Here is a 19464-nt window from a genome sequence, read left to right as displayed (position 1 = left end):
CTGGTAGTTCCTATATTATTAACATTTACTTTTCGGACTTTATCTTGAATTTGAACTACTTGGTATATTTGATCGTTAGAGTGGCGGAGCCACCGTTCTGGGGAGATACCATCTGCCTGGAAAGAGAGTGGCCTCCAGCAGGTAGTGGAAAAACATAGACACACCACCGTCTTTTCTACCTAATTTTTCAAGGAGTCGGCATCGCCCTTTATCTTTTGTGCAAGTTGTTTTGCTCAAACCAGTTGACAGATGTCTAGGTGCTATTACATACTAGGGTGGCGATAGGCCGCAACAGGTCTACCTATCGCTTCCCCTATCACGTACTCACAGAGTTGTAAACAGCATTAAAGAGCAACAGAGATGCCTGAATATGTACCAAGTATGGTGATGTGTCATTTATCAACATATTACCATATATAACCACAGGCCCGCTAGTTGATACATAGTTGTTTTTGTCATCTCCAATCTTTATGACGTTTTGGTCGGAAGGGGCCCTGGAAGGAGTGCCTTCCAAAGTCCCCGTAGGTCTACATAGAATCGATAATTTCCAACAAAACAATATTCACCTCAAAAATGAGAAGAATTGTTCGCGCGCGCTCTCTCCTCTTCCCAGGATAACACATTGACCCTCTCCACGCACCCTCATCCTCCAATCGAATTTGTCATTCCTGGTTGGACGCCTATATTGAGACGGTTTCCTCGGTTCCGGGAGATCACATTGAGGTCAACATTTCAAGAAAGAAGAAATCAATCAAATTTTGCAATAATTGGCAAACGATTCCAGCACTCAATTTCAACTTCAATTCAACATCTTCAATTTTCAAAAGATCTGTAAAATTCGGAGATCTACGATTACCGATAAAGTGAGTGGGACATAACTTTTTCATTTTTCAATAATCAAAATTTTCCAGATACGACCCGGAAACCGCTTACACCTGCTCCACGGACAACTATGAGGACTGCTTACAACCCTGTCTTGACTTGTTCGCCACGATTTTCAGTTGCCGTGGTGGAATTGCAATCGTCAATTTGAACGAATGTTCCTTGAATGTGAGAGAACACACTGCTCACAGAATTTTCAACAAAAACCTCGTGGTGAAATTATGTGGAGACGTACAAAATTTGGGGACGAATAACGGAAGTCTGCAATCTTTTTACCCTGAATATGTGCTTTTGGAGGGAATCGTCGCTGATTTTCATTTCCTTGAAGAGGAATTTGATCCGTATGAGGTAAGGTATTTTTTGTCGAATGTTTCTGATTCTAGTTGAGCAGAAACGTGATGTGGGAACTACCTAAATTAGAAGGGATATCTTATTTTGGATAGAGAATGCAGTTTGAATTGTTTAGGTTACTTTTTGTACGCTGTCGAAATTTGAAAAAAAAAACATCGTCGATTTTGTGTTTGTTGCAACAATGTTCCAAGAAAACTTTTTTTGCAGATGTTCACCCGAAATCGTGTGTCCATCATGGATGCAAAATGGGTCACTCTCTACCATCTGAAGTCGCTCAAATTTATTTGGCTCGTACTGTACAATTCCATGCTAACAGAAAGAGACGTGAACGAGTTCATCAAGCTCTGGCTCGATGGAAAATGGTTACAATTGCACAGATTCGAGATTCGACACACTAGTCGTGGGGGATTTGATTTAGAAGTGCTGAAATCGGGATTAAATGTGAAGAAATGGAATAAAAATCTCAGAAATGGATGTTATATGTAAGTCTACCATATTTCCTATATCGAAACTCATTTTTAACACTTTTAGAATGGACAGTCATGAAAATCCCTATCTCCTGGACACTCGTAAAGACCTCGATGTGATTAAATCCGACGGAACGCTTGCAACGATTGTGAATAGACCTGATACATTTCGGTTCATTGTCTGGCCCGATCCTCCCCTTCAGCTTAACTATCGTACTAGATCTGATCCTATTGCTGATAATTTCTAAGTTATTTCGTTTATACATTTTTTAAAAATTATTTTCAAAAAAAATATTTCTTTGAAACATTTGGTTCATCACAATAACATTGAACAAAATTGGAAGACTTTTTTTCCCAAAATTTCTAGAATTTTTTCAACCAAAACTGCGAACTGAGACCATATTTTTTACAAAAACTTGAATTTTTCTGATAAAAACAATAAAAAATTATTGTTCTTTAGCTCTGCACAGAGGTGTGCGGCAAGTTTGATATTAACCTAAATTGTAAAAGTGTATTTTGATATTTATACTAGATGAATTTAGTAGTGATACGGTAGCCCCATAGCAAAACATATTCATTTCTAAAACATTTCGAAATGACAACTTCCAGAGTTCTCGCTAGTCTAGAATCGATAATTTCCAAAAAAACAATATCCTCCTCAAAAATGAGAAGAATTGTTCGCGCGCGCGCTCTCCTCTTCCTAGGAGAACGTAGTGACCATGCACTCTCCACTCAACCTCCTCCTCCAATCAAATTTGTCATTCTTTCCTACTCACCCAGTCAAACTGTGCAATGGAAACCCTCAGTTGTCTCGTCTGTAATTTGTAGAAAAAAAAGGCAGGAACAACCGACGTTCGAACGGCTCCTGCAGCTCCCTCCCCCAGCCTTCGCCAACATTCTCAAAATTCTTGGCGCTGTTAAAATGTGAGTTTGCTTCTTGGAATGAATTTTAAGAAATAAGTTATGTTTCAGATTAGAATTGTCCCAGTTGTCAAAGAGAATGTGTACGTTGATCCAGGCTGCTAACATCACATTTGACCACATCATGATTGCATTTTCCGAATCTTCTGGTACAATATAATTTCGCAACAATAGGGAGGATCCACAACTCATTTTGACTTCAAAACTGTAAAACCCGGAGCTTTTAAAAGAACACTGAAGTTTGGACGTCTAGAAATTCCAGCGAGGTGAGTGATCATGCTTCAGCTCCCAAATATCCAGATTTTCAGCTTTGCCGATCATACCAAAATCAGTTGCTATGCTGCAAACTTTGAATCTTGCGTACCAGCCTGCCGCCGGTATTTCTTCTACATTCAGTTGTATTATGTGTCGGGCCCCCCAAAATGGAGAGCTCTCTTTGAACAAAACTATTTTAACAATCACCTTGTGGTGAAGTTGTATGGCCAATGAATAGGCTTCGTTGGAAATGTATTCCAGTTGCTTCCCGAGGACAGAGATTTGGATGGAATCGTCATCGACGGGATGAATCAGTTCGATCTGTAAGAGGTGAGAGCTCTTTCAAGTTACGCGTAGATCGCGTCTGGTGAAAACAAATCTTATGGTACAACGGCCGGTTAGTTCTGGGGGTGCATTCGTGGTGTACAACTTCAGTAAATGTGGGGAAGCGTTGATCATCTGCTGGAATGTTTGACCTCCCACCCGCTCACGCCGTCAAAACTCTGGAAAGATCCCAGATCAGTAACAAAACAGAAACACAATTATTGTGTGAAAGTATGTCATGTTTATATTTCAAAAAATCAACTTTTTCTTCTCTCCATATTTCTTATTTCTTCTCAATTTTGTGGTGGTTCCGGAAGGGACAACAAGTCCCCAGTGACACTTGTCGCTTCGAACTCTCTATGCACTCCTTTTTTCTTCTTTTTCTTCATTTTTTCATCTAACCCATGACCAAATCTGTGTGTGTGTGTGTGTCAAAAAGACTCAAAAAAGAGTCATTTGGCCGTGTGCCAACAACTGCTCAGTCTCTATCTTTTCTTCTTTTCTAAATAAAACAACACTTATTTCTCTGTTTTGTCAAGAGAAAAACGGAGAAAAAAGGATAAAATGCATTATTTTCCCGCTTCTATAAATGGCATTTCTTTCCTATTTTTTTCTAGTCCCATTTTTATGCCTCCGATCTCCTCGAATTTCGTTTGTTTAGGGTCCCCTTGCATTTTCGGAGTACGTCTATCTGTTTTTGTTTTTTGTTTTTTCGTTATTCTGTTTTATTTGACTTTTGAATTTCAAAGTAGAAAGATCAAAAGGACTTTTTTTCAAAAATTTAACATTAGGTTACCGTTTTCCGTAACTAGTTTTGTTTCTAGTTACTCCATTTTGAGAAATTATATCTCATTCCTTTTACAGCAATAAAAAACTTTAATCATGAAACTGCAGACTGGTAAAGTGTTTTTTTCAGAACTTTTATATTCAAATTTCAGTCACACTTCCAGCCCTAGATCGTCATGAAGACCTTGATGTACCTATAAAAGTGTACAGATAGCGTATCGAAATCCGAGTGTCCTCTAAATTCGTTCATGATTCCGAATGTCAATGTTAGATATTAAAAAAAAATCACAGATTTTATGTTTTAGCTTGGAAAATTGCGCATGGTGCGGCAAAATTCGTCGTTTGAAAAAAAACTGGTTGCGCAAAAAATTATCAACTTAAAATTGAAATAGATTGTTAATATTTTTTTATAAAGATATTCTAAATCTAAGGAGTTCTATAATACAACATTTTTTTACAAAATCATACTCTCGATCACATTTTTCCAAAATTAATTTAGCAACTGTATTGTTTTAATACGAAGTTAATTCATATCGGAGTTTTGAGGTTCTTAAAATTTGGGAATTTATTGATTCCAAACTCTAGTTAACTTTCAACTCAGCCAATCCTTTAAAATCTATAAATGAAGTTCTGCTTAAAGCTTTTTTATTTGATCTAATCTTTAGAGTTTTGAAAATTTCCACAGACTATGGCAATCGCCCACATACTTTTGCCAAGTGTTTTTAGACACAAAGAACATTTCTAAGAAATGTTACGACATAAACTATTCCTGAATCCATACTCATGCTCCACCAAGCAATGCAACATTTCGTTCGACAAGTATCTGACCAACTTCATATTCCCTATTGTGCAGACAAGTCATTCTTCATCGTCCTACGCCTATTCTTTCAACATTCCATTTGGCCTCATCTTTTCTTGTCCACCCATCAATACCAAAAATAGCTATAAAGAAATAGAAAAAAAGGAATTTCTTTTCCTCTTCTTAGTCGTTTTCTTCCTTTTTTCTTCCAATTGGTCTTGCGGCTCCTTTCTTCTTCGTCTTCTTTTGCTCCCATTAATTTATTTTTTCATGTCGTTTTCCATCTTTCCTTTTAAAATATGTGCACTTTCGACTGTGATTTTTTCAGAATCATCAGAAAAACAGGGATTAACTATCGATCTTGCTTAAGCAAGTTAATTTCTTTTCTAAAAGTAGGATTGTAATTTTTTCTACCTAATTTGTGTTTCGATATCTCTGAAAAATTAAGAGTTACAGTCGAAAAGTGGCCTGCCATCTGGAAATCGACCTAAAATGTTTTTTCTACGAATTCAAATTTTAAACATGTTTATGTAATCTAAAATTTTGTTGGGCTTCGAATATGCCGGAAATTTGCCAATTTGCCAAAACTTGGCCGAACTTCTAAAACCTAAAAGTGCTAGTGTTATTTTTAGTTTCATATCGTGCTTCAAGTAAAATTCTACCTGACAACTTTTTCTTAGAAAAAGAAAGTTAATAGTTCTCAACAAGCACAGGTTTATTTTTAAATTATCTCCTAACTTCCTAGTCAGCTGGCAACCCATGACAGCAATTTTCGGTCGACTGGAAGTCGGAAGCCGTGGTTCCGGAAGTCAAACATTTGTCCTGTGAGCTCAGCAAGTCACATGTGGAAGTGGTCGTATTTCCAACTGAGAAAATTGCAGAGTCAGGACAAAGGCCAATTCAACCGGCGCCCAGTCTCTCTGAACACGTTTTTGCAAGCTTCCTCGTTTTGAGTAAAAAGAGCAATCTTGAGAAAATAGTGTGAACAACTACTAAGCCTAAAGCCAAACTTTTTCAGTTAAGCGACCGTTCTTTCATTGAAGAAATGTGTTCTAACAATTTTAAGTTTAAAGTATTTTTCAATTGTCTATTTTGATTTGGTTTTCAGTAGTGATCCTCTAGTTTTACTAATTTTCAAGCGAAATATTGTTCTGACTTAACCAAAATTGAAAATAACAAAATACTTATGGTTTAGAAAACCGCGGAAAATACATAAAAAATCTAACTAAAGTGATATAATTGTTTTAGTTGTAATGAGTGTCTTTCATTTCGACCTGCTGAACGAAATTGAAAAAAAAAATTACATTCTAAACAATAATTTAAGCGGTCTCGCAGCGAAAAAATTAAGTATCAATTAACAGTAAATTAACAGTAACAGTAAACTAATGGAGAATGCAATACTTATTTTCAGAGATGTTTCAGATGAAATACTAATAGAGAAGATATGTATACTATTTTTGACATACTGTAGTTAACTATATTCCTCGAGTTTACTAGTATTATTTCAATTGAAGCAGAATATTGTAAACTCGTAGAATCTTAATTTATCAGTTGGAAGCTCTTACACAAAAATCGTCTTTGCTGTGTTCTTTAGTTTAATATAGATTGTTGGTCATTTGATCCGAAATTTAGAAAAATGAGACGCCGATCATCTGCTCTTTGTATGCATACCTCAGCAGGAGGAGAGATATGCCAGAAAATGACGTGCACGTTTCAAAAATGTTTGTGTGATTATTCATCTCTTAGCTCTTGTCACTTGGAGCACACTTGCAATTTCTTCGTGTTTCCACAATGTCCATCCCACACTTCCTGTGTCCCTTCATCTTCTCCTTCTTTCCCATCGCCACCATTTCCGTTCCTATTCTATTTCTCTTTTATCTCTCTTCTCCCTCTCTATCTCTCTTACTCTTCCGTGTCGCTCATCTTCTGTTGTTGCTCGACGCTTCAAAAATGTTCGAAAAATGGGCGTGGTCCCCCATCTTGCTCTTTTCTTGCTCCCGGGTCGTGTGTGTGTGGTGCTCCTTGGCATTTTGAGCCAAGCTCTGTTTTCTTTTTTTTTTCAAGACCACACACACACACACATGCTCCACCACAACAACTGGTGATCCACGTGAAAACTTACTCTCTTCAGGTTTTCATGCAATTTTAAAACTTCAAAATCTTATAGGTCGAACTTGTCAAATAATGACCACAATCAACTACAAACGGACAATTCTTATAACTGGAGCAACTGATGGAATTGGAAAACAAACGGCGTTAGATTTGGCTGCTCATCCTGATAATTTTGTGATTATTCATGGCAGAACCGAGGAAAAATGCATTGTAAGTTTTTGTTTCTTCGAATTTTAAAAATAATTTGACTGAACAGTTTGGAAGGTTTTCAAAATATTTGAGGAATCGGAAAAGTTTAACATCGATAGTATTAGAAGCCCATAACTTCACAAGTCGAGGATAAAAAACGTTTTGTTTTGTTATTTGGTAAAACAAACGTTACCTCACAGTTATCTCTCGCGGTAGGCACATGTGTAGGCATAAAACAGGCGTAGGTCGTTTTGAAGGCAGGCAAGCATTTGTGTGACTATGTGGAAAACTCGGTATATCAACCGAAAGACATATTTTTCTAGGACCTTATTCCAAATGTTTTTGTCGAAACCCAAATTGAAAAAAAAAACAAAAATGTTTAATTTCTCCCAAATTTTATATTCAATTTCCATTTCTAGAGTTATTTTTTCATAAAGTTATTTTCCAAAACAAGTTAGAATCTCCCAATAACAAGAAGAAGATGTTCTCCCATGACTATTTATGGGGCTAGACGTTGCTTCACTCGCTCTCTCTAAATTTCAAAATTATTGCTCAATTCCAGGCGACCAAAGACTGGATCGGAAAAGAAAACGGGAATTGTTCAAACATTGATTATGTTGCCGGAGATTTTGCAGTTTTAAAAGAGGTGAGTTTTTATTTTAAATCCACAGAAAACATGTTTTTTGATTCATATGTGTTTTCCCGAGAAAACTTGAGCACGCTGAAAGAGCTGGAAAAGCTGGAAAACATGTTTTGACCCAAAACGGAATTTTTTGTGTTAAAGGTCGCCATCATCGCAGAAGAGGTCGAACGTCGGTTTCCTGAGCTAAATGTGTTGTTGTGTAATGCAGGAGTACTGTATCCAAGAAGATTGGAGACCAAAGATGGAATGGAATCTACATTTCAAGTAGGTTATCTAGATCTAGAATATATAGCTAGTAGTGTGACTAAAACATTTTTTGATCGGAGTATCGTAAGTCAGGAAATTTTTTTAACCGTAAAAAATTGTAGATCACAATTTTTTAAATCTGGTTTTTTACTTTCTCTTGGTTTTTCACTCTAGTTAAAAGCAGAAACTATTTAAAAGAACTAGAAAAAGCCAAAAATACGAGATCTCAAGCTGTATAAGTTGTAACTGGGGACCGTTTTGCATAAATATGCTTTCGTTAGATTAAAAACTCAAAAACTGGGAGAATGTAGCAAAAAGGTTTTTAATATCAGCGTTGAGAAATGCCGTTCAAAAAAATTTTCAAATTCAGGTCAACTATCTTGCTCACTACCTTCTGTGCAATCTTCTCCTCCCAGTGCTCAGCCACAATCGATCAAATGTGATTGTAGTTGGAAGTGTGCTTCATACGTGGTATGCTTGAACTTTGACTTTTCAGCTTTTAATTGGGAACTGGTGATCTTTGCCCATTCTGTCATGTTTTTGTTTTTTTCGTGGAAAGTTTCCGTTTTCAACTCGTTCTGAAACTCTGTTTTCTCGAAATTTCAGTGTTTTAAAAGAAAAATATTTTCCTTAAGAAACAGAGCCACCCACGAGTCAAACTGAAAACATGACATTTCACAAGACCCCCCGGAAAACCTAATTGTCGCTTTTTTTGCCAAAACAGTGTTGTTTATAAATCTTCGAGTTGCTCTGAGAGCTCCAATTGTGGAGATTGAGTTGACGAGAACAAAGAAAAATGGAAATAGCACAATGCACAATTCGGGGGTCAATTTTTGAAATTGCATCCGATATTTCCCCTGGGGGGAACACGAAGAATGGTGGAAAGGAAAAAAGCATGAAAAGAAATAGGAAGAAATAAGGAGCCATTTTGGATGCATTTTTGAAAATCTCAAAAGGAATCTTTGAACCAAATAGAAGTACAGAAAGTAAATAAGAAATTTGAAGTTCTCGGCTTCTTGAAAATATTAGCAAATTTTTTAATTTTTAGAAAATATTTAGTTTTTTTAAAACCTCTTTCTTTAATAAGTTTCCAAAAGGCTGCCAAAAAATTTTCACGGTGTTGGGAAAAATGTTAATGAGTTCACAATTAATAGGCCCACTGACACTTCAATTTTCCAATTAAACTTTAATACTTGTTTCCCTCTCCTCTGTATCCGTCACCAAAACCACAAAGCCCTGTGATGTAATTTCCGTAATAGGAAGCATTGCTTTTCCTTCTCCCAGAACAACAAAAACCACTGATTTCATTTAATTATTTCATCTTCTCTTCTTTTTTCAGGCCATCTTTGGATTGGGCAGATGTAATGGCTACAAAAGAATACGAGAAATATCTACAGTACTCCCGATCTAAATTAATGTGTCATTTGATGGCATTTGCTCTTCATCGGAGGTAAAAGAACAGTTGGGAAAAGAAAATGAAAAGTGTAATTGAAACGGATCAAATTTCAGAATGAATATCGCTCGACAACATGTAAATGTGAACATTATCGAATTGGGAAAAGAAAAGGAACCGAATAACAATGGAAAATTGTGAGTTTTTTGAGAAATCCATGAAAAAAACAAAATCATGAGTAAAAAATATTGTGTACATTCTACTGATTCAACAAAAAATGTAAAGTTGTGGTAGCGCCAGTGCACCATGGGGAAAGTGTTTAAAACTACTTCAATTGTGCCAAAATGGCCGAATATCATAATAAAACTTTTCAAAATTGCTTTGAAATTTTTCATTTAGTGTCAAAACGTGACAATTACTCACAATCAGTTTTAGCCAATCGTAATTTTGGAAGTCGACCAAAAAAAAGTCCTACATTTTTATACTTTAATTTTATTTTAATAATTCGTATTAAAACATTGTAGAAGTCGGAACATGCGACATTGCAATGGATCTCCTCAAAAGCTCATATTTTTCAAAATTTTGGCAATTTGCCAAAACTTTGACCGGAAATTATAAAAAAAATCTAAAAATTTTTGGAATGTTTTATTATGATATTTGGCCATTTTGGATAATTATAAGTGTATTTACAAAAAATTCCCACTAGCGGTACCCCATCTTTAATAACTACAGTAACCCACTCCTCAATAATTCACAGTTTTCTTTGATTTTTCAATGTTTTTTCCCTAAAAAAATTATTTTGTTGCTTTTTTTTTGATGAAAAATAAAATTTCAATTATTGAATTTAAAAAACGTGGAAAATTTTGAAAACTATAGTAACCCAGGCAATGGGTTACTGTAAAAGTTAAAGGTGCATCCCTTTTTCAAACTGGCGTCGTTTGAAAATGTTTCGTTCGTTGCGAGAGCCGGTACAGTATTTTTTGGAGATTTCAACAAAGAAATAACGATCCAAGATACTGTTTTTGTTCCACGCGAAAATAAAAATATGCTTTCGAAGAAAAATCGTGAAAAAAACCATTTTCGGCTGTATTTTAATAATAATGAAGCTGAGATGATTTGGTTTTTTTTAAAATGAAAAGCTATAGATTTTAAACTTTAAAGCCCATTAAAAATTAAATCTATAAACCCTATATTTTGAGACGAACAACATCTGCCCTCTCCTCTTCAATGTCGACATTATCCATTTGCCGCCAGGCTGGAAATCTGGCTCAACTCATCGAGGGCCCATGTTTGGAAAAAATATCTGGAAAATATTTGGATCCAAGTGGTAAACAGATGAGGTTGGTACCGTACTCGTAGCCTTTAAAACCAATCAATTTCAGAAGCGGCTCCGACGCAACCGATGAACGGCTTCAGGAACGCCTCTGGGCTTATTCGAAAGAACTTTGCCACGAATACTTGTAGATGTACTAATTGCTGTACAAAAACTAATTTCAGCTAGATTTTCAGTCCAATACCATTCCAGATGTTTAGCATAAAATGCGTAAACCGGTTCCGCTTCGTTCTCATCTTGATTACAAATGTTCTCGTCTCTAGATTGTTTGACTGTACATTTTGAAAAATTGAAATAAATCATTGTAAATGTTGTGTAATTTTATTGGTTGATGTTTTTTCAGGATACTGTGTAAAGGTATGTGATGGAAATTGTCTAAAGACATGACTAGATGGTTATTTGGTATCAAAATGGAAAAATGTGACAAAGAAAAAAGGAAAAAGAAAAAAGAGATACAATTTCGTGTGACTGGTAAATGTTTCCCACCTAGAGTGGATATTAGTTTTTTGATTAATTATGGGTGTGTACATTATTATTATTATTCTTTTCGACGGAAACACTTCTTTGGGCGGGTTGCGTTGAAGAGATCAAGGTTGTTGTGGGACGGCAGGTTTCAGAAGCACTTCTCATAAGTCTCGGAGCACAGTCTTCGGACATATTATCAAAATTAGTCAGTACTAATGAGGAACAAATTGGCGGAGCGATTTTCGGAGGCATTCGAGCACTTTCTTTGAGAGTGTCACTGGCAGATGTAGCTTCTTCGTCAATTCGCGACAGTGTACGAACTTCGAGATTGCCAATATCTGAAATTTTAAAATAAAACAAAGAATCCTCAACAACTCGAACTCACCAATTTCATCTCCAATCACAAAAACACTATCCCCATCAGTTCCAGAACTCGCATATGTTGTGCATCCGGAAGATGTCATGTTACTTGTCATCGAATCAAACATCGGACATTTATCATTTCCGAAAATATGAGAAGAGGATGTCGAGGATGTAGTCATCACTGGTTTCAGTTCCAAATGACAATCTTCACTATTACTCATCACTTCTTCGCCTAACCATCCCCGTTCAATGATCGTCTTCTCGTCACAATCTGAGCCCACGTTGGATGAAGAGTTCCAGAAGCTTTCCTAAACCTTATTTTAATAAATATATTTCGCACATTTTAATAATTCTTACATGATTTTGAGACATTTCGAGATGTTTGATACGATTTTCCAACGATTGAATGTATCCCAAAAGTCGTGATCGTTCTCTTTTCGAAACTTCTCTTCGCTCCTCTTCTTCTGATGGTTCTGAGCACATCGATGTGGCCATGATACGTCGAAGTGTGGATTCCTTGTGTTTATTGAAACATTTGTTGAATTCGTGATGCTTTTCTTCATCGTTGTGACCTTCCGAACCGCCACTTTGTTCACTGCTTCCACACCCCAAATCTTCACTCTCATTATCACAATCAACATTAGCAGCGGCATTGGACATGAGGCTCTGTCTCTGCTCATCAAGATACATACACAATTGACGAAGTTCATCAACTTCTCGCTCCTTCGTGCACAGCTTCTCTTCGATGCTCACCATTTTTTGATGGTACGAATCAACTTCTTGTTTCATGAGACTGCTTGTGTAGCGACCAAATTTCTGCCACTCCCGAGCCAATTTTCGTGTCTTCTGGCGATCGTCATCAAGGAAACAAGACAAATCACGGAGTTCTTTATTGCTAATCGCTAATTTTCGGTTATCTTCTTTCAGCATTCGGATTTCATTGACATGCATCTGAAAATTTTAAAATTGAGTTTTTGGAAAGAAAAGTATAATGCATAAATTTGTAACTAAAAAACCTAACTTAGCAAAGAAGTACCTACATGTTCATCACTTACAAGATTTTTCTCCGATTGCAGAAAATTTTCAAAAATCCACGAACACATTCCTATGAGTATAAAGCAGAGACTCTGATAAATTGAGAGCCGGTCATCAAAATGTGTGAACCGGTCTTCCATAGAGCAAATAAAAGATGCGCGATAGAAATTGATATGAAGAAAAACAAAAAAAGAGTCAAGTGGGCACTAACCTGAACTCTTCGGTTCGCATCGTTCACAACGTCCGATTGCATTCTCATCAACTTCTGATTTTCATCGTCAAGCATCTTACATCTGTGGCGCATGTGCTCGTATTGGAGTTTCGACGCCGAATATTGCATTTGCTGAAACCATTCATTTTAAAATTCTGAACTATAACTAACCTACAGTAACCTACATTTCTAGAAACAGGTACAGCGTAGGATGGTGTACCCTGTGGAGTCAGAGATGACGATGGTGTTGCAATCGAATTCTTGCTAACAACTACAGTAGGATAACGAATCACAGGGGAACGAGCTGGAAATTTTTTTTTCTAAATTTTTCTTTTTTGAAAATCGAAAAATCAAACATTTTCGTTTTTTCGATATTTCGAAACAATTTTCGATTTTTCAAAAATTATTACAACTTTTTTTCCTTTTTAAAATTTTTATCATGCTTTTTCTCATCAATATAAACAAAATTAGATTTTTGTTTAAAATCTGAACTTTTTTTAAAACTGTTTTGAAAAATTAACTTTTTTTTAGTTTTTCGATTTTTTGATTATCTCTCAAAAACACCGAAAAATCCAAAATATCGAAAAACTCTTTTAAAAAAAATCTAATTTTCGTTTTTTCGATAGTTCGAAACAATTTTCGAATTTTTAAAAATTGTTTTAACATTTTGGCAAATTTTCTTCTTTTTTCGAAAAAAAAAAATTCTGTGTGTTTTCTCATCAATATAAACAAAATTAGATTTTAAAAAAATCATATTTTATGGTTAATATTCTGAACTTTTTTTTTAAATTTTTTAATTCGAAAACTTCCGTTTTTCGTTTTTTTTTTTGATTTTCTCTCAAAAACATCGAAAATTCCAAAAAATAGACACCTTGATTGGAAAATTGTGCAAATATTTTTAAAATAATTGTTATAGAGTTAAGGTTGAATAACTTACGTGGTGTCTGTTTCGTTGACGATGCGTACGAGGATGATGAAGACGACGATGATCCTATTGAAGATGGAGTAGTGCTGCTGGGCATCGGAACATGGCGAAGTACTGGTTTGGCGTAGTGGACTGTAGATGCCGAACTGCCGCTTTCCGACGACATGTTGGCTGTAACACATGATCATTATCAGAATGATAAAGCCAATGGTTGTTTTATATGGGAAACAAAAGAGAAAAAGGAGATGTAAGCATAGACGTTTTACTTTCAAAACAAAGCCCGGAAATTACTGTTTGGTAGTTTTGGGCATTGAATAGGTATCCTAATACGACTTTTAAAAAAACTTCATCTGCAGAAGATACTACGACCTATCGTTTCACGAAACTTGGAGCGGAATGGCATGATGACTTATCAAAGGGCAAATAGTTGATGATCTAGAAGGATTATGTGTGAAATAAATAAAATAACACACTTGCACATGACTCCACAAGAGTTAAACGGCGTTTATGATGCGCTTTTTCACACACACGGCGAGGTTGCGGCGGCACACGCCGGATAATCCGTCCGGAAATGCGTTTACTCAACAGCTCATGCAACGCATCCTTGCTGATCACTTTTGAAGGCATAAGAAATGTGAGAAGACTTGAAGAATACTCGGAAGAAGAAGTAAGAGTCAAAAAGGATCTTTTGAGGGGAAGAAATTCGAAAGGATAAGGATGGATACACATCTGGATCACTGTTGCTCTGGAGAAAAAGCATATGGGGGAGCGGGGGGGGGGGGGTCAAAACTTAAAGAAAAACCGAGAAACAGATGGATAGAATAAGTTAATTTTTTGTTCGATGAGAACCTTACTTGCAGTTCAAATGAATAATATCGGCGTGTGGTCAAGCCATTCGTTTGTTTTTTATCATTACAACAATGAAAGCGGCCTCAGATGTTCAAGGACAAAACGATGAAAGAAAAATATTAATTATAAATTTTTGTGAACAGAGATCAATTTTGTCAATTTTAAGATCAATTTTGTGAAGAACAAAAAACGCTGTAAAATTTTTTGTGAAGCATCTTTCAGGTGAAAACTGCCCAGAGGAATGTATGCCAATAGTATATAAATTGTACGAACATAACTTTCCATTTAATTTTTAAAACGTATGATAGGCTCGTAGAAATTGTTCAGAGATATGATTAATAACAAATAAACATTCTAGAACAGCAATTCACTATCATTCTGGCATAACAGCATGTGGCGTTTGTCACAATCACAGTTGCGTCATATAGTTCGGTCTATTTACACCTAGAATACAGGGAGAACATGCGCAACACTTCATCAAAGAGAGATCAAAGACTTCGGCGCAATAGTTCATAAGTTCATTAAGGATAAGTGATGCACACATGAAGAAAATGTCGGCACCGAATGCATAACATGTGAAAAGATTTCACGAATTACTTGAAAAAAAACTATTCTTTGGCCAGCCGACATTGACACGGCGGAGAAGTGAAAGAGAAGCGCTATGTTAGTGCTACGAGGCTTCTTAACCTTGACGTGGGACATGAAAAACCAATGAAAAGGCGAATGCGACGGACAATGAATTACCATTTTTGGGCGTCGAAGGATGAAGTTTTTATCGAGCGAGCAAGGAAAGAGACTGCGAAATAGAGCGTACGATGCGGTAAAAGAGAGTTACACATTCGAGTAGATCGATACGTTTTGACTACAGTAACCAGAGCTTTTATCACAAAAACAATTCATGAAAGTTTGAATCGTAAGAAAAACATAGACGTAGTTTCTGTTGTCTACCTAGATTAGAATACGTGAAGTATTTAGAAAAAAACAGCAGCTGTTGCCCTCGCTTCTGTCGGCCTATCGACAGTCGCCAAACCATTAAAAAATCATTACAAACAAACGGAACAATGGGGTTGCACGAACGAAAAAAGGAGAGAGTGCCTCCTTCTTTTCAATTTCTTTGTATTCAGCCTTTCTAGGAGATTTATAGTCCTAGCTGGTAGTCTAACTGACTAGTGAGAAGAGAAGAAAAAAAATGAGGAAATGGGAAAGGTCATGAGGATGAGCGCGCAAAAGATCGAGCAAGCAGCAAGTGAAAAGGACAACATGTATTGTGTCGGAAAAACGGTGTACCGAAAAGTACCCGAAATGGCACTTAACGATTATTTGAAAGAAGTAGGACAGAATGGCATGCAGATAGGTGCTTATTTAGAAGAAAGTACGACAAGGTTTCGGCGGAAGTGGAAAATTTGAAAATGCAAGACTTCAAATCATTGATATGAATCATGATTTGTATTCATACATAAGGTTGTTTCAAACCGCACGGAACAACAGACAAACGCATTGTAAAACTGATGCACAGCGCAACAGAAGACAAATGAGCAAAAGTGGGTGGAGCTGAAGTTGATGGCGGTCGCAGCCGGGTGGAGGTGCAGAATGAATGATGGATGATGAGCACAACAACAACGGCGGAATGAATATGCATTTCGAAAAATGAAATATGAAGCGTAAAAAAGAAACTACTGAAGTCTCATCAGTCAAGGTAAGAGGAAAAAAGACAATCTTCGAAACAGCCAGAGAATGCCCACACAATTATATAGTACGATTTACTCATGGCTAGTTGAAACTTTCACCTGGCGACTTATTCCAATACGACAATGAAAATAATAGGTAGGATTGGAGACCAAGTAGACGTACTAATTTGTATTGAATCTAAAACTTTAGTCGGAACAAACTAGACGTGAGATTTTTGAAGCGGTCAAACTTTCGGTGTCATGGTAAAATGGTTAAGCTAAATGCTTTTTCTAGTTTTCCAATTTAATGGCATATCTGTAGTTAATAAGAACGTTGCATCAAATTTATAGACGTAGAACAGAAGGTATGCCACCACCTGTACCTCATGTTACGTGACACAAATTAAAGATGACTATGTGGTACAGTACCAGTTTCGTGGAATGGCTTCCTGTGAAAACTGTCAGATACGATTTACCACAAAAGTGGGAGGCATTTGTGTAGAATTGGGATTGACTTTGAGTAAATGAAAATGGATAGTCTCGTTCGATTTAGGTGTCGAAGTTAATGCCCCGAATGAAAGAGGAAAAGGTGGATTAGACGATACTTTCATGAGGAACAACAGACAAAAAAAGACAGTGTAAAAACTGAAAGAAAAAGAGATGGTATCTCGATAAAGGTTCCCACACAACTAATCTGATCTTATAGATACATAGAGAGAGGATTACGTCTATTTTATTCAGCGCAATATTGTGTGCACAATAACGTTGCAGAAGAACACATATGACGATAAATAATTGACGTTGGTTAATAGACGTATTCTGACTAGGAAATGAGGGCACCGTCACGTTTCCGGGAAGTATATGCAATAGGAAGACTGTTTCAGTCTGTTCGCACCTTTTACTGGTTGCACCATCTGGGCAGCTGTGTAGCAAAATTAAGTGTCTAATCTGTTTTTAGAGTATTGATAGGTGTGAAAACTTCCAAAAAACTAAAAAAAAAAGGTTACGATTTTGAACTGGAATTATAGTAATTGCAAATATGCTTGGTTCTGTCATCAATTGCAAAATAAAGGTTTGCCAGTAAGAGTACGACCTCAAATTGCAAGTCGTTTGGCGGGAAACAAGAAGTGAACACGGCAGGGTGCCAACATTCACACTTTCGTCGCAACTTGCGAGAACAAAACCTGGTTTAGTTCTGCGTACCCACAAAAACCAATTACTTGTACATTGCTATTAGGAAAAACTATTATCGATTTTCAACATGTGATTATTTTTAATGCACCACGTAAAGCTAATTTAAATCTACCAAGTGAAAAATGGAGTTCCGTTGAATTATATACATTTATTGTTATTACTTGAAATCGTTCTTTCCTAAAGTTAAAAGCAACTGGGAAGCGTTATTTCGAACCAACTCTTTGGCTGATTTTCAAGACTGAAAAAAATAGCGAGGTTTGTTTATGATTTCTAGGGTCTCATGGACTGCGAATATTGAAAATGCGAATACTTATTCAAATAATGTGATGCGTACTTCTGCTTTCTGCCAAGATTTTAGATCAAAAATTAACTACGACTCAAAAACTAGGTGAAAGAACAAGTGTGTGCTGGAGCAAATTGATGGATACTTGAGAGAATGAGTGAATCCGCGCGGAAACATTTCCCGCTGTCTCCGCCTTCACTGCCCTTGTTCAATGTAAAACCAAAAACAATGCAAAGTATAGTGGATGGGAAGAGGAAGAAGTATTGGGCAGAAAACATGAAGAGGACACAAACATCTACTGTACGAAAATGATTAAACTTTGAGAAAACGGAAGTGATCGAAACAATTTTGACTAGTTTAATCATACTTATCGAAATTTCAGATAAATGATATTTTGAAATTCGACACCAACAAGAAGGTGAACATTGTGCTTTGTAATCTAACAAATGACAATTCCGGCAGAGGTGCCAATCATTCCTACATTCATTCCGTTCGAACTGACATGTTACACTGCCAACGTTCGCATATTACCCCCCGTTGAATTATCCTTGAATCCACCTTTCCCCTGTTCGTGTTTTACACTCATGTGCGGGAAACTCGGCAAAATTCACATTAGCTCACCTCGTCTCGGAGTTGTGATAATCATCCGCTTCGAAACCTGAGAAAGTTCAAAACTTTAAAGAAAAAATTGAAAAAAGTGTAGAAATAATGCAAGTCATGCATTGAAGTTTCCTAACAGAAAGAATACATAATGGAAGATTGAAAAATGAATGTTTTCTTCTCTTATTCACATGAATATTATCACAACCAGACACATAGCCAGGATAAATAAAGTAAGGTGGAAGTATTTGGTATTTACGGAAGCTTTCAAAGTCAATAAATTATGTTACTATTATCTTCATTATCCCAAACCGTGATCCTCGAAGAATCCTTGTGGAGTTTCTTCTTCTTGAATGAGATCTTGGGCAGCAATCGCCTTCAAAACTTGTTTTTTACTGGTTTCCTGGATTTCACCAGCCAGTAAAAATTCGTCGAGTATGAAGTAAGCTTTTTCGAAGTTGAAGATGATATCCAGCTCACAAACACTTCCAAAATATTTGTCGAGGAGTTCTACGTAACGATGAATGACTTCCAAAGTGATGAGCTCGTTGTCGTTTTGTTCGATGGCGCAGCAGAAATACAGAGACGCGTATCTGAAATTGTTGAGATTAAAAATTGAACGAATTGTTAAGTTTTTGTTTCATTTATCACAAAAATGTCTATTAAACAACTAAATTTGACGCCAAAATATTTTTCATGAATAAAAAACGTAATAACTTCGGATTTAGGTGTGTAACTATAATTTTCAAGAAATTTTGATTATAAACTTGTAAGTTATTTTCAGAAGGAACAATTTTAAGGCATGACAGGAAATGGGAGTTGTTACTTTTGAATATAAAATACGAACCGTTTGTAGACAACTTTCAAATCCTTGTATTCGAGGAACGCACACATTTTCGGTTTTCTCGCCAGAATTTGAGTGATGAGTTCGCGGCAAATTTTCTTCTTTTGCTGAAAATTGAGTGTGAAATTACACATATGAATAGGAAATACACTTACCTTGTCGGGGTAAGCAGTGTACCATTTCTGCAGCCGCAGTTTGCCCTGGCGACTGAAGAGAAGCATGTATTGCATCATGTTTACTGAAAACAAGAGTATGAACAATCGTTTGCAAACTTTAAAACGCTGAAAATACTTAAAAATCAATTGAAAAATTAGATTTTCTGAATAA

The 19464-nt window shown here is 36.3% G+C and overlaps 3 protein-coding genes, 6 non-coding genes and 1 pseudogene across 12 annotated transcripts; 6 read left to right on the top strand and 4 right to left on the bottom strand.

Moving 5' to 3' along the window:
- The first annotated feature begins 661 nt into the window (after positions 1–661).
- On the top strand, positions 662–1948 carry F29G9.7 (annotated as a pseudogene). The gene is made up of 4 exons: positions 662–863; positions 912–1230; positions 1441–1715; positions 1765–1948. Coding segments are annotated over exons 1-4 (980 nt in total).
- Positions 1949–2530: 582 nt separating this feature from the next.
- On the top strand, positions 2531–11016 carry dhs-17 (Retinol dehydrogenase 14; the record flags this gene model as incomplete). 2 transcript variants are annotated; one of them, NR_136375.1, is made up of 11 exons in its annotated part: positions 2531–2624; positions 2673–2887; positions 2930–3206; positions 6953–7107; positions 7649–7732; positions 7871–7993; positions 8346–8446; positions 9315–9425; positions 9485–9565; positions 10568–10708; positions 10751–11015. NR_136375.1 is itself a non-coding variant. In NM_001047644.2 (8 exons), the coding sequence occupies 8 exons, from the start codon at positions 6970–6972 to the stop codon at positions 10830–10832; spliced, it is 861 nt and encodes a 286-aa protein (NP_001041109.1). In that variant the 3' UTR covers positions 10833–11016. The 2 variants fall into 2 exon arrangements, 1 of the variants encoding a protein (NP_001041109.1); NM_001047644.2 differs by lacking the exons at positions 2531–2624; positions 2673–2887; positions 2930–3206 and having other exon boundaries at positions 6970–7107; positions 10751–11016.
- On the top strand, positions 3500–3777 carry F29G9.12. Its single transcript, NR_068836.1, has one exon. It is a non-coding gene; the product is annotated as an Unclassified non-coding RNA F29G9.12 (non-coding RNA).
- On the bottom strand, positions 3510–3720 carry F29G9.11. The gene has a single exon (NR_068837.1). It is a non-coding gene; the product is annotated as an Unclassified non-coding RNA F29G9.11 (non-coding RNA).
- Positions 5004–5153, bottom strand: F29G9.15. Its single transcript, NR_068835.1, has one exon. It is a non-coding gene; the product is annotated as an Unclassified non-coding RNA F29G9.15 (non-coding RNA).
- picc-1 (PAC-1 interacting and coiled-coil domain-containing protein 1) lies at positions 11007–18351 on the bottom strand. Of its 2 annotated transcripts, NM_072159.7 has the most exons (7): positions 18315–18351; positions 13713–13871; positions 12961–13079; positions 12776–12907; positions 11887–12480; positions 11552–11837; positions 11007–11504 (listed from the first exon to the last, which is right to left on the bottom strand). In NM_072159.7, exons 1-7 carry the CDS (start codon positions 18337–18339, stop codon positions 11212–11214), a joined length of 1608 nt encoding a protein of 535 aa, NP_504560.1. In that variant the 5' UTR covers positions 18340–18351; the 3' UTR covers positions 11007–11211. The 2 variants fall into 2 exon arrangements, with proteins under 2 accessions (NP_504560.1, NP_001370415.1); NM_001383314.2 differs by lacking the exon at positions 18315–18351 and having other exon boundaries at positions 11013–11504.
- On the top strand, positions 12487–12632 carry F29G9.16. The gene has a single exon (NR_068834.1). It is a non-coding gene; the product is annotated as an Unclassified non-coding RNA F29G9.16 (non-coding RNA).
- On the top strand, positions 14158–14307 carry F29G9.17. The gene has a single exon (NR_068833.1). It is a non-coding gene; the product is annotated as an Unclassified non-coding RNA F29G9.17 (non-coding RNA).
- On the top strand, positions 15512–15649 carry F29G9.9. Its single transcript, NR_068832.1, has one exon. It is a non-coding gene; the product is annotated as an Unclassified non-coding RNA F29G9.9 (non-coding RNA).
- Positions 18352–18458: 107 nt separating the features above from the next.
- aps-1 (AP complex subunit sigma) lies at positions 18459–19375 on the bottom strand. Its single transcript, NM_001392525.1, has 3 exons — positions 19293–19375; positions 19141–19244; positions 18459–18886 (listed from the first exon to the last, which is right to left on the bottom strand). Exons 1-3 carry the CDS (start codon positions 19368–19370, stop codon positions 18595–18597), a joined length of 474 nt encoding a protein of 157 aa, NP_001379652.1. The 5' UTR covers positions 19371–19375; the 3' UTR covers positions 18459–18594.
- Positions 19376–19464: the final 89 nt, after the last annotated feature.

Source organism: Caenorhabditis elegans, chromosome V, assembly GCF_000002985.6.
Source record: "Caenorhabditis elegans chromosome V".
Lineage (NCBI taxonomy): Eukaryota > Metazoa > Nematoda > Chromadorea > Rhabditida > Rhabditidae > Caenorhabditis > Caenorhabditis elegans.
The sequence above is the reverse complement of the archived record's forward strand: the minus strand, read 5'-3'. Positions and strand labels throughout refer to the sequence as shown.

Coding starts and splice junctions, on each gene's coding strand:
- picc-1 (NM_072159.7), bottom strand. CDS start 18,339: ATGATTATCACAACTCCGAGACGAG. Junction 11,838..11,886: donor TCGAAATGTCTCAAAATCAT/GTAAGAATTATT, acceptor AATAAGGTTTAG/GAAAGCTTCTGGAACTCTTC. Junction 11,505..11,551: donor TGTGATTGGAGATGAAATTG/GTGAGTTCGAGT, acceptor TTAAAATTTCAG/ATATTGGCAATCTCGAAGTT.
- aps-1 (NM_001392525.1), bottom strand. CDS start 19,370: ATGATGCAATACATGCTTCTCTTCAGTCGCCAGGGCAAACTGCGGCTG. Junction 19,245..19,292: donor ACACTGCTTACCCCGACAAG/GTAAGTGTATTT, acceptor CTCAATTTTCAG/CAAAAGAAGAAAATTTGCCG. Junction 18,887..19,140: donor TTGAAAGTTGTCTACAAACG/GTTCGTATTTTA, acceptor CAACAATTTCAG/ATACGCGTCTCTGTATTTCT.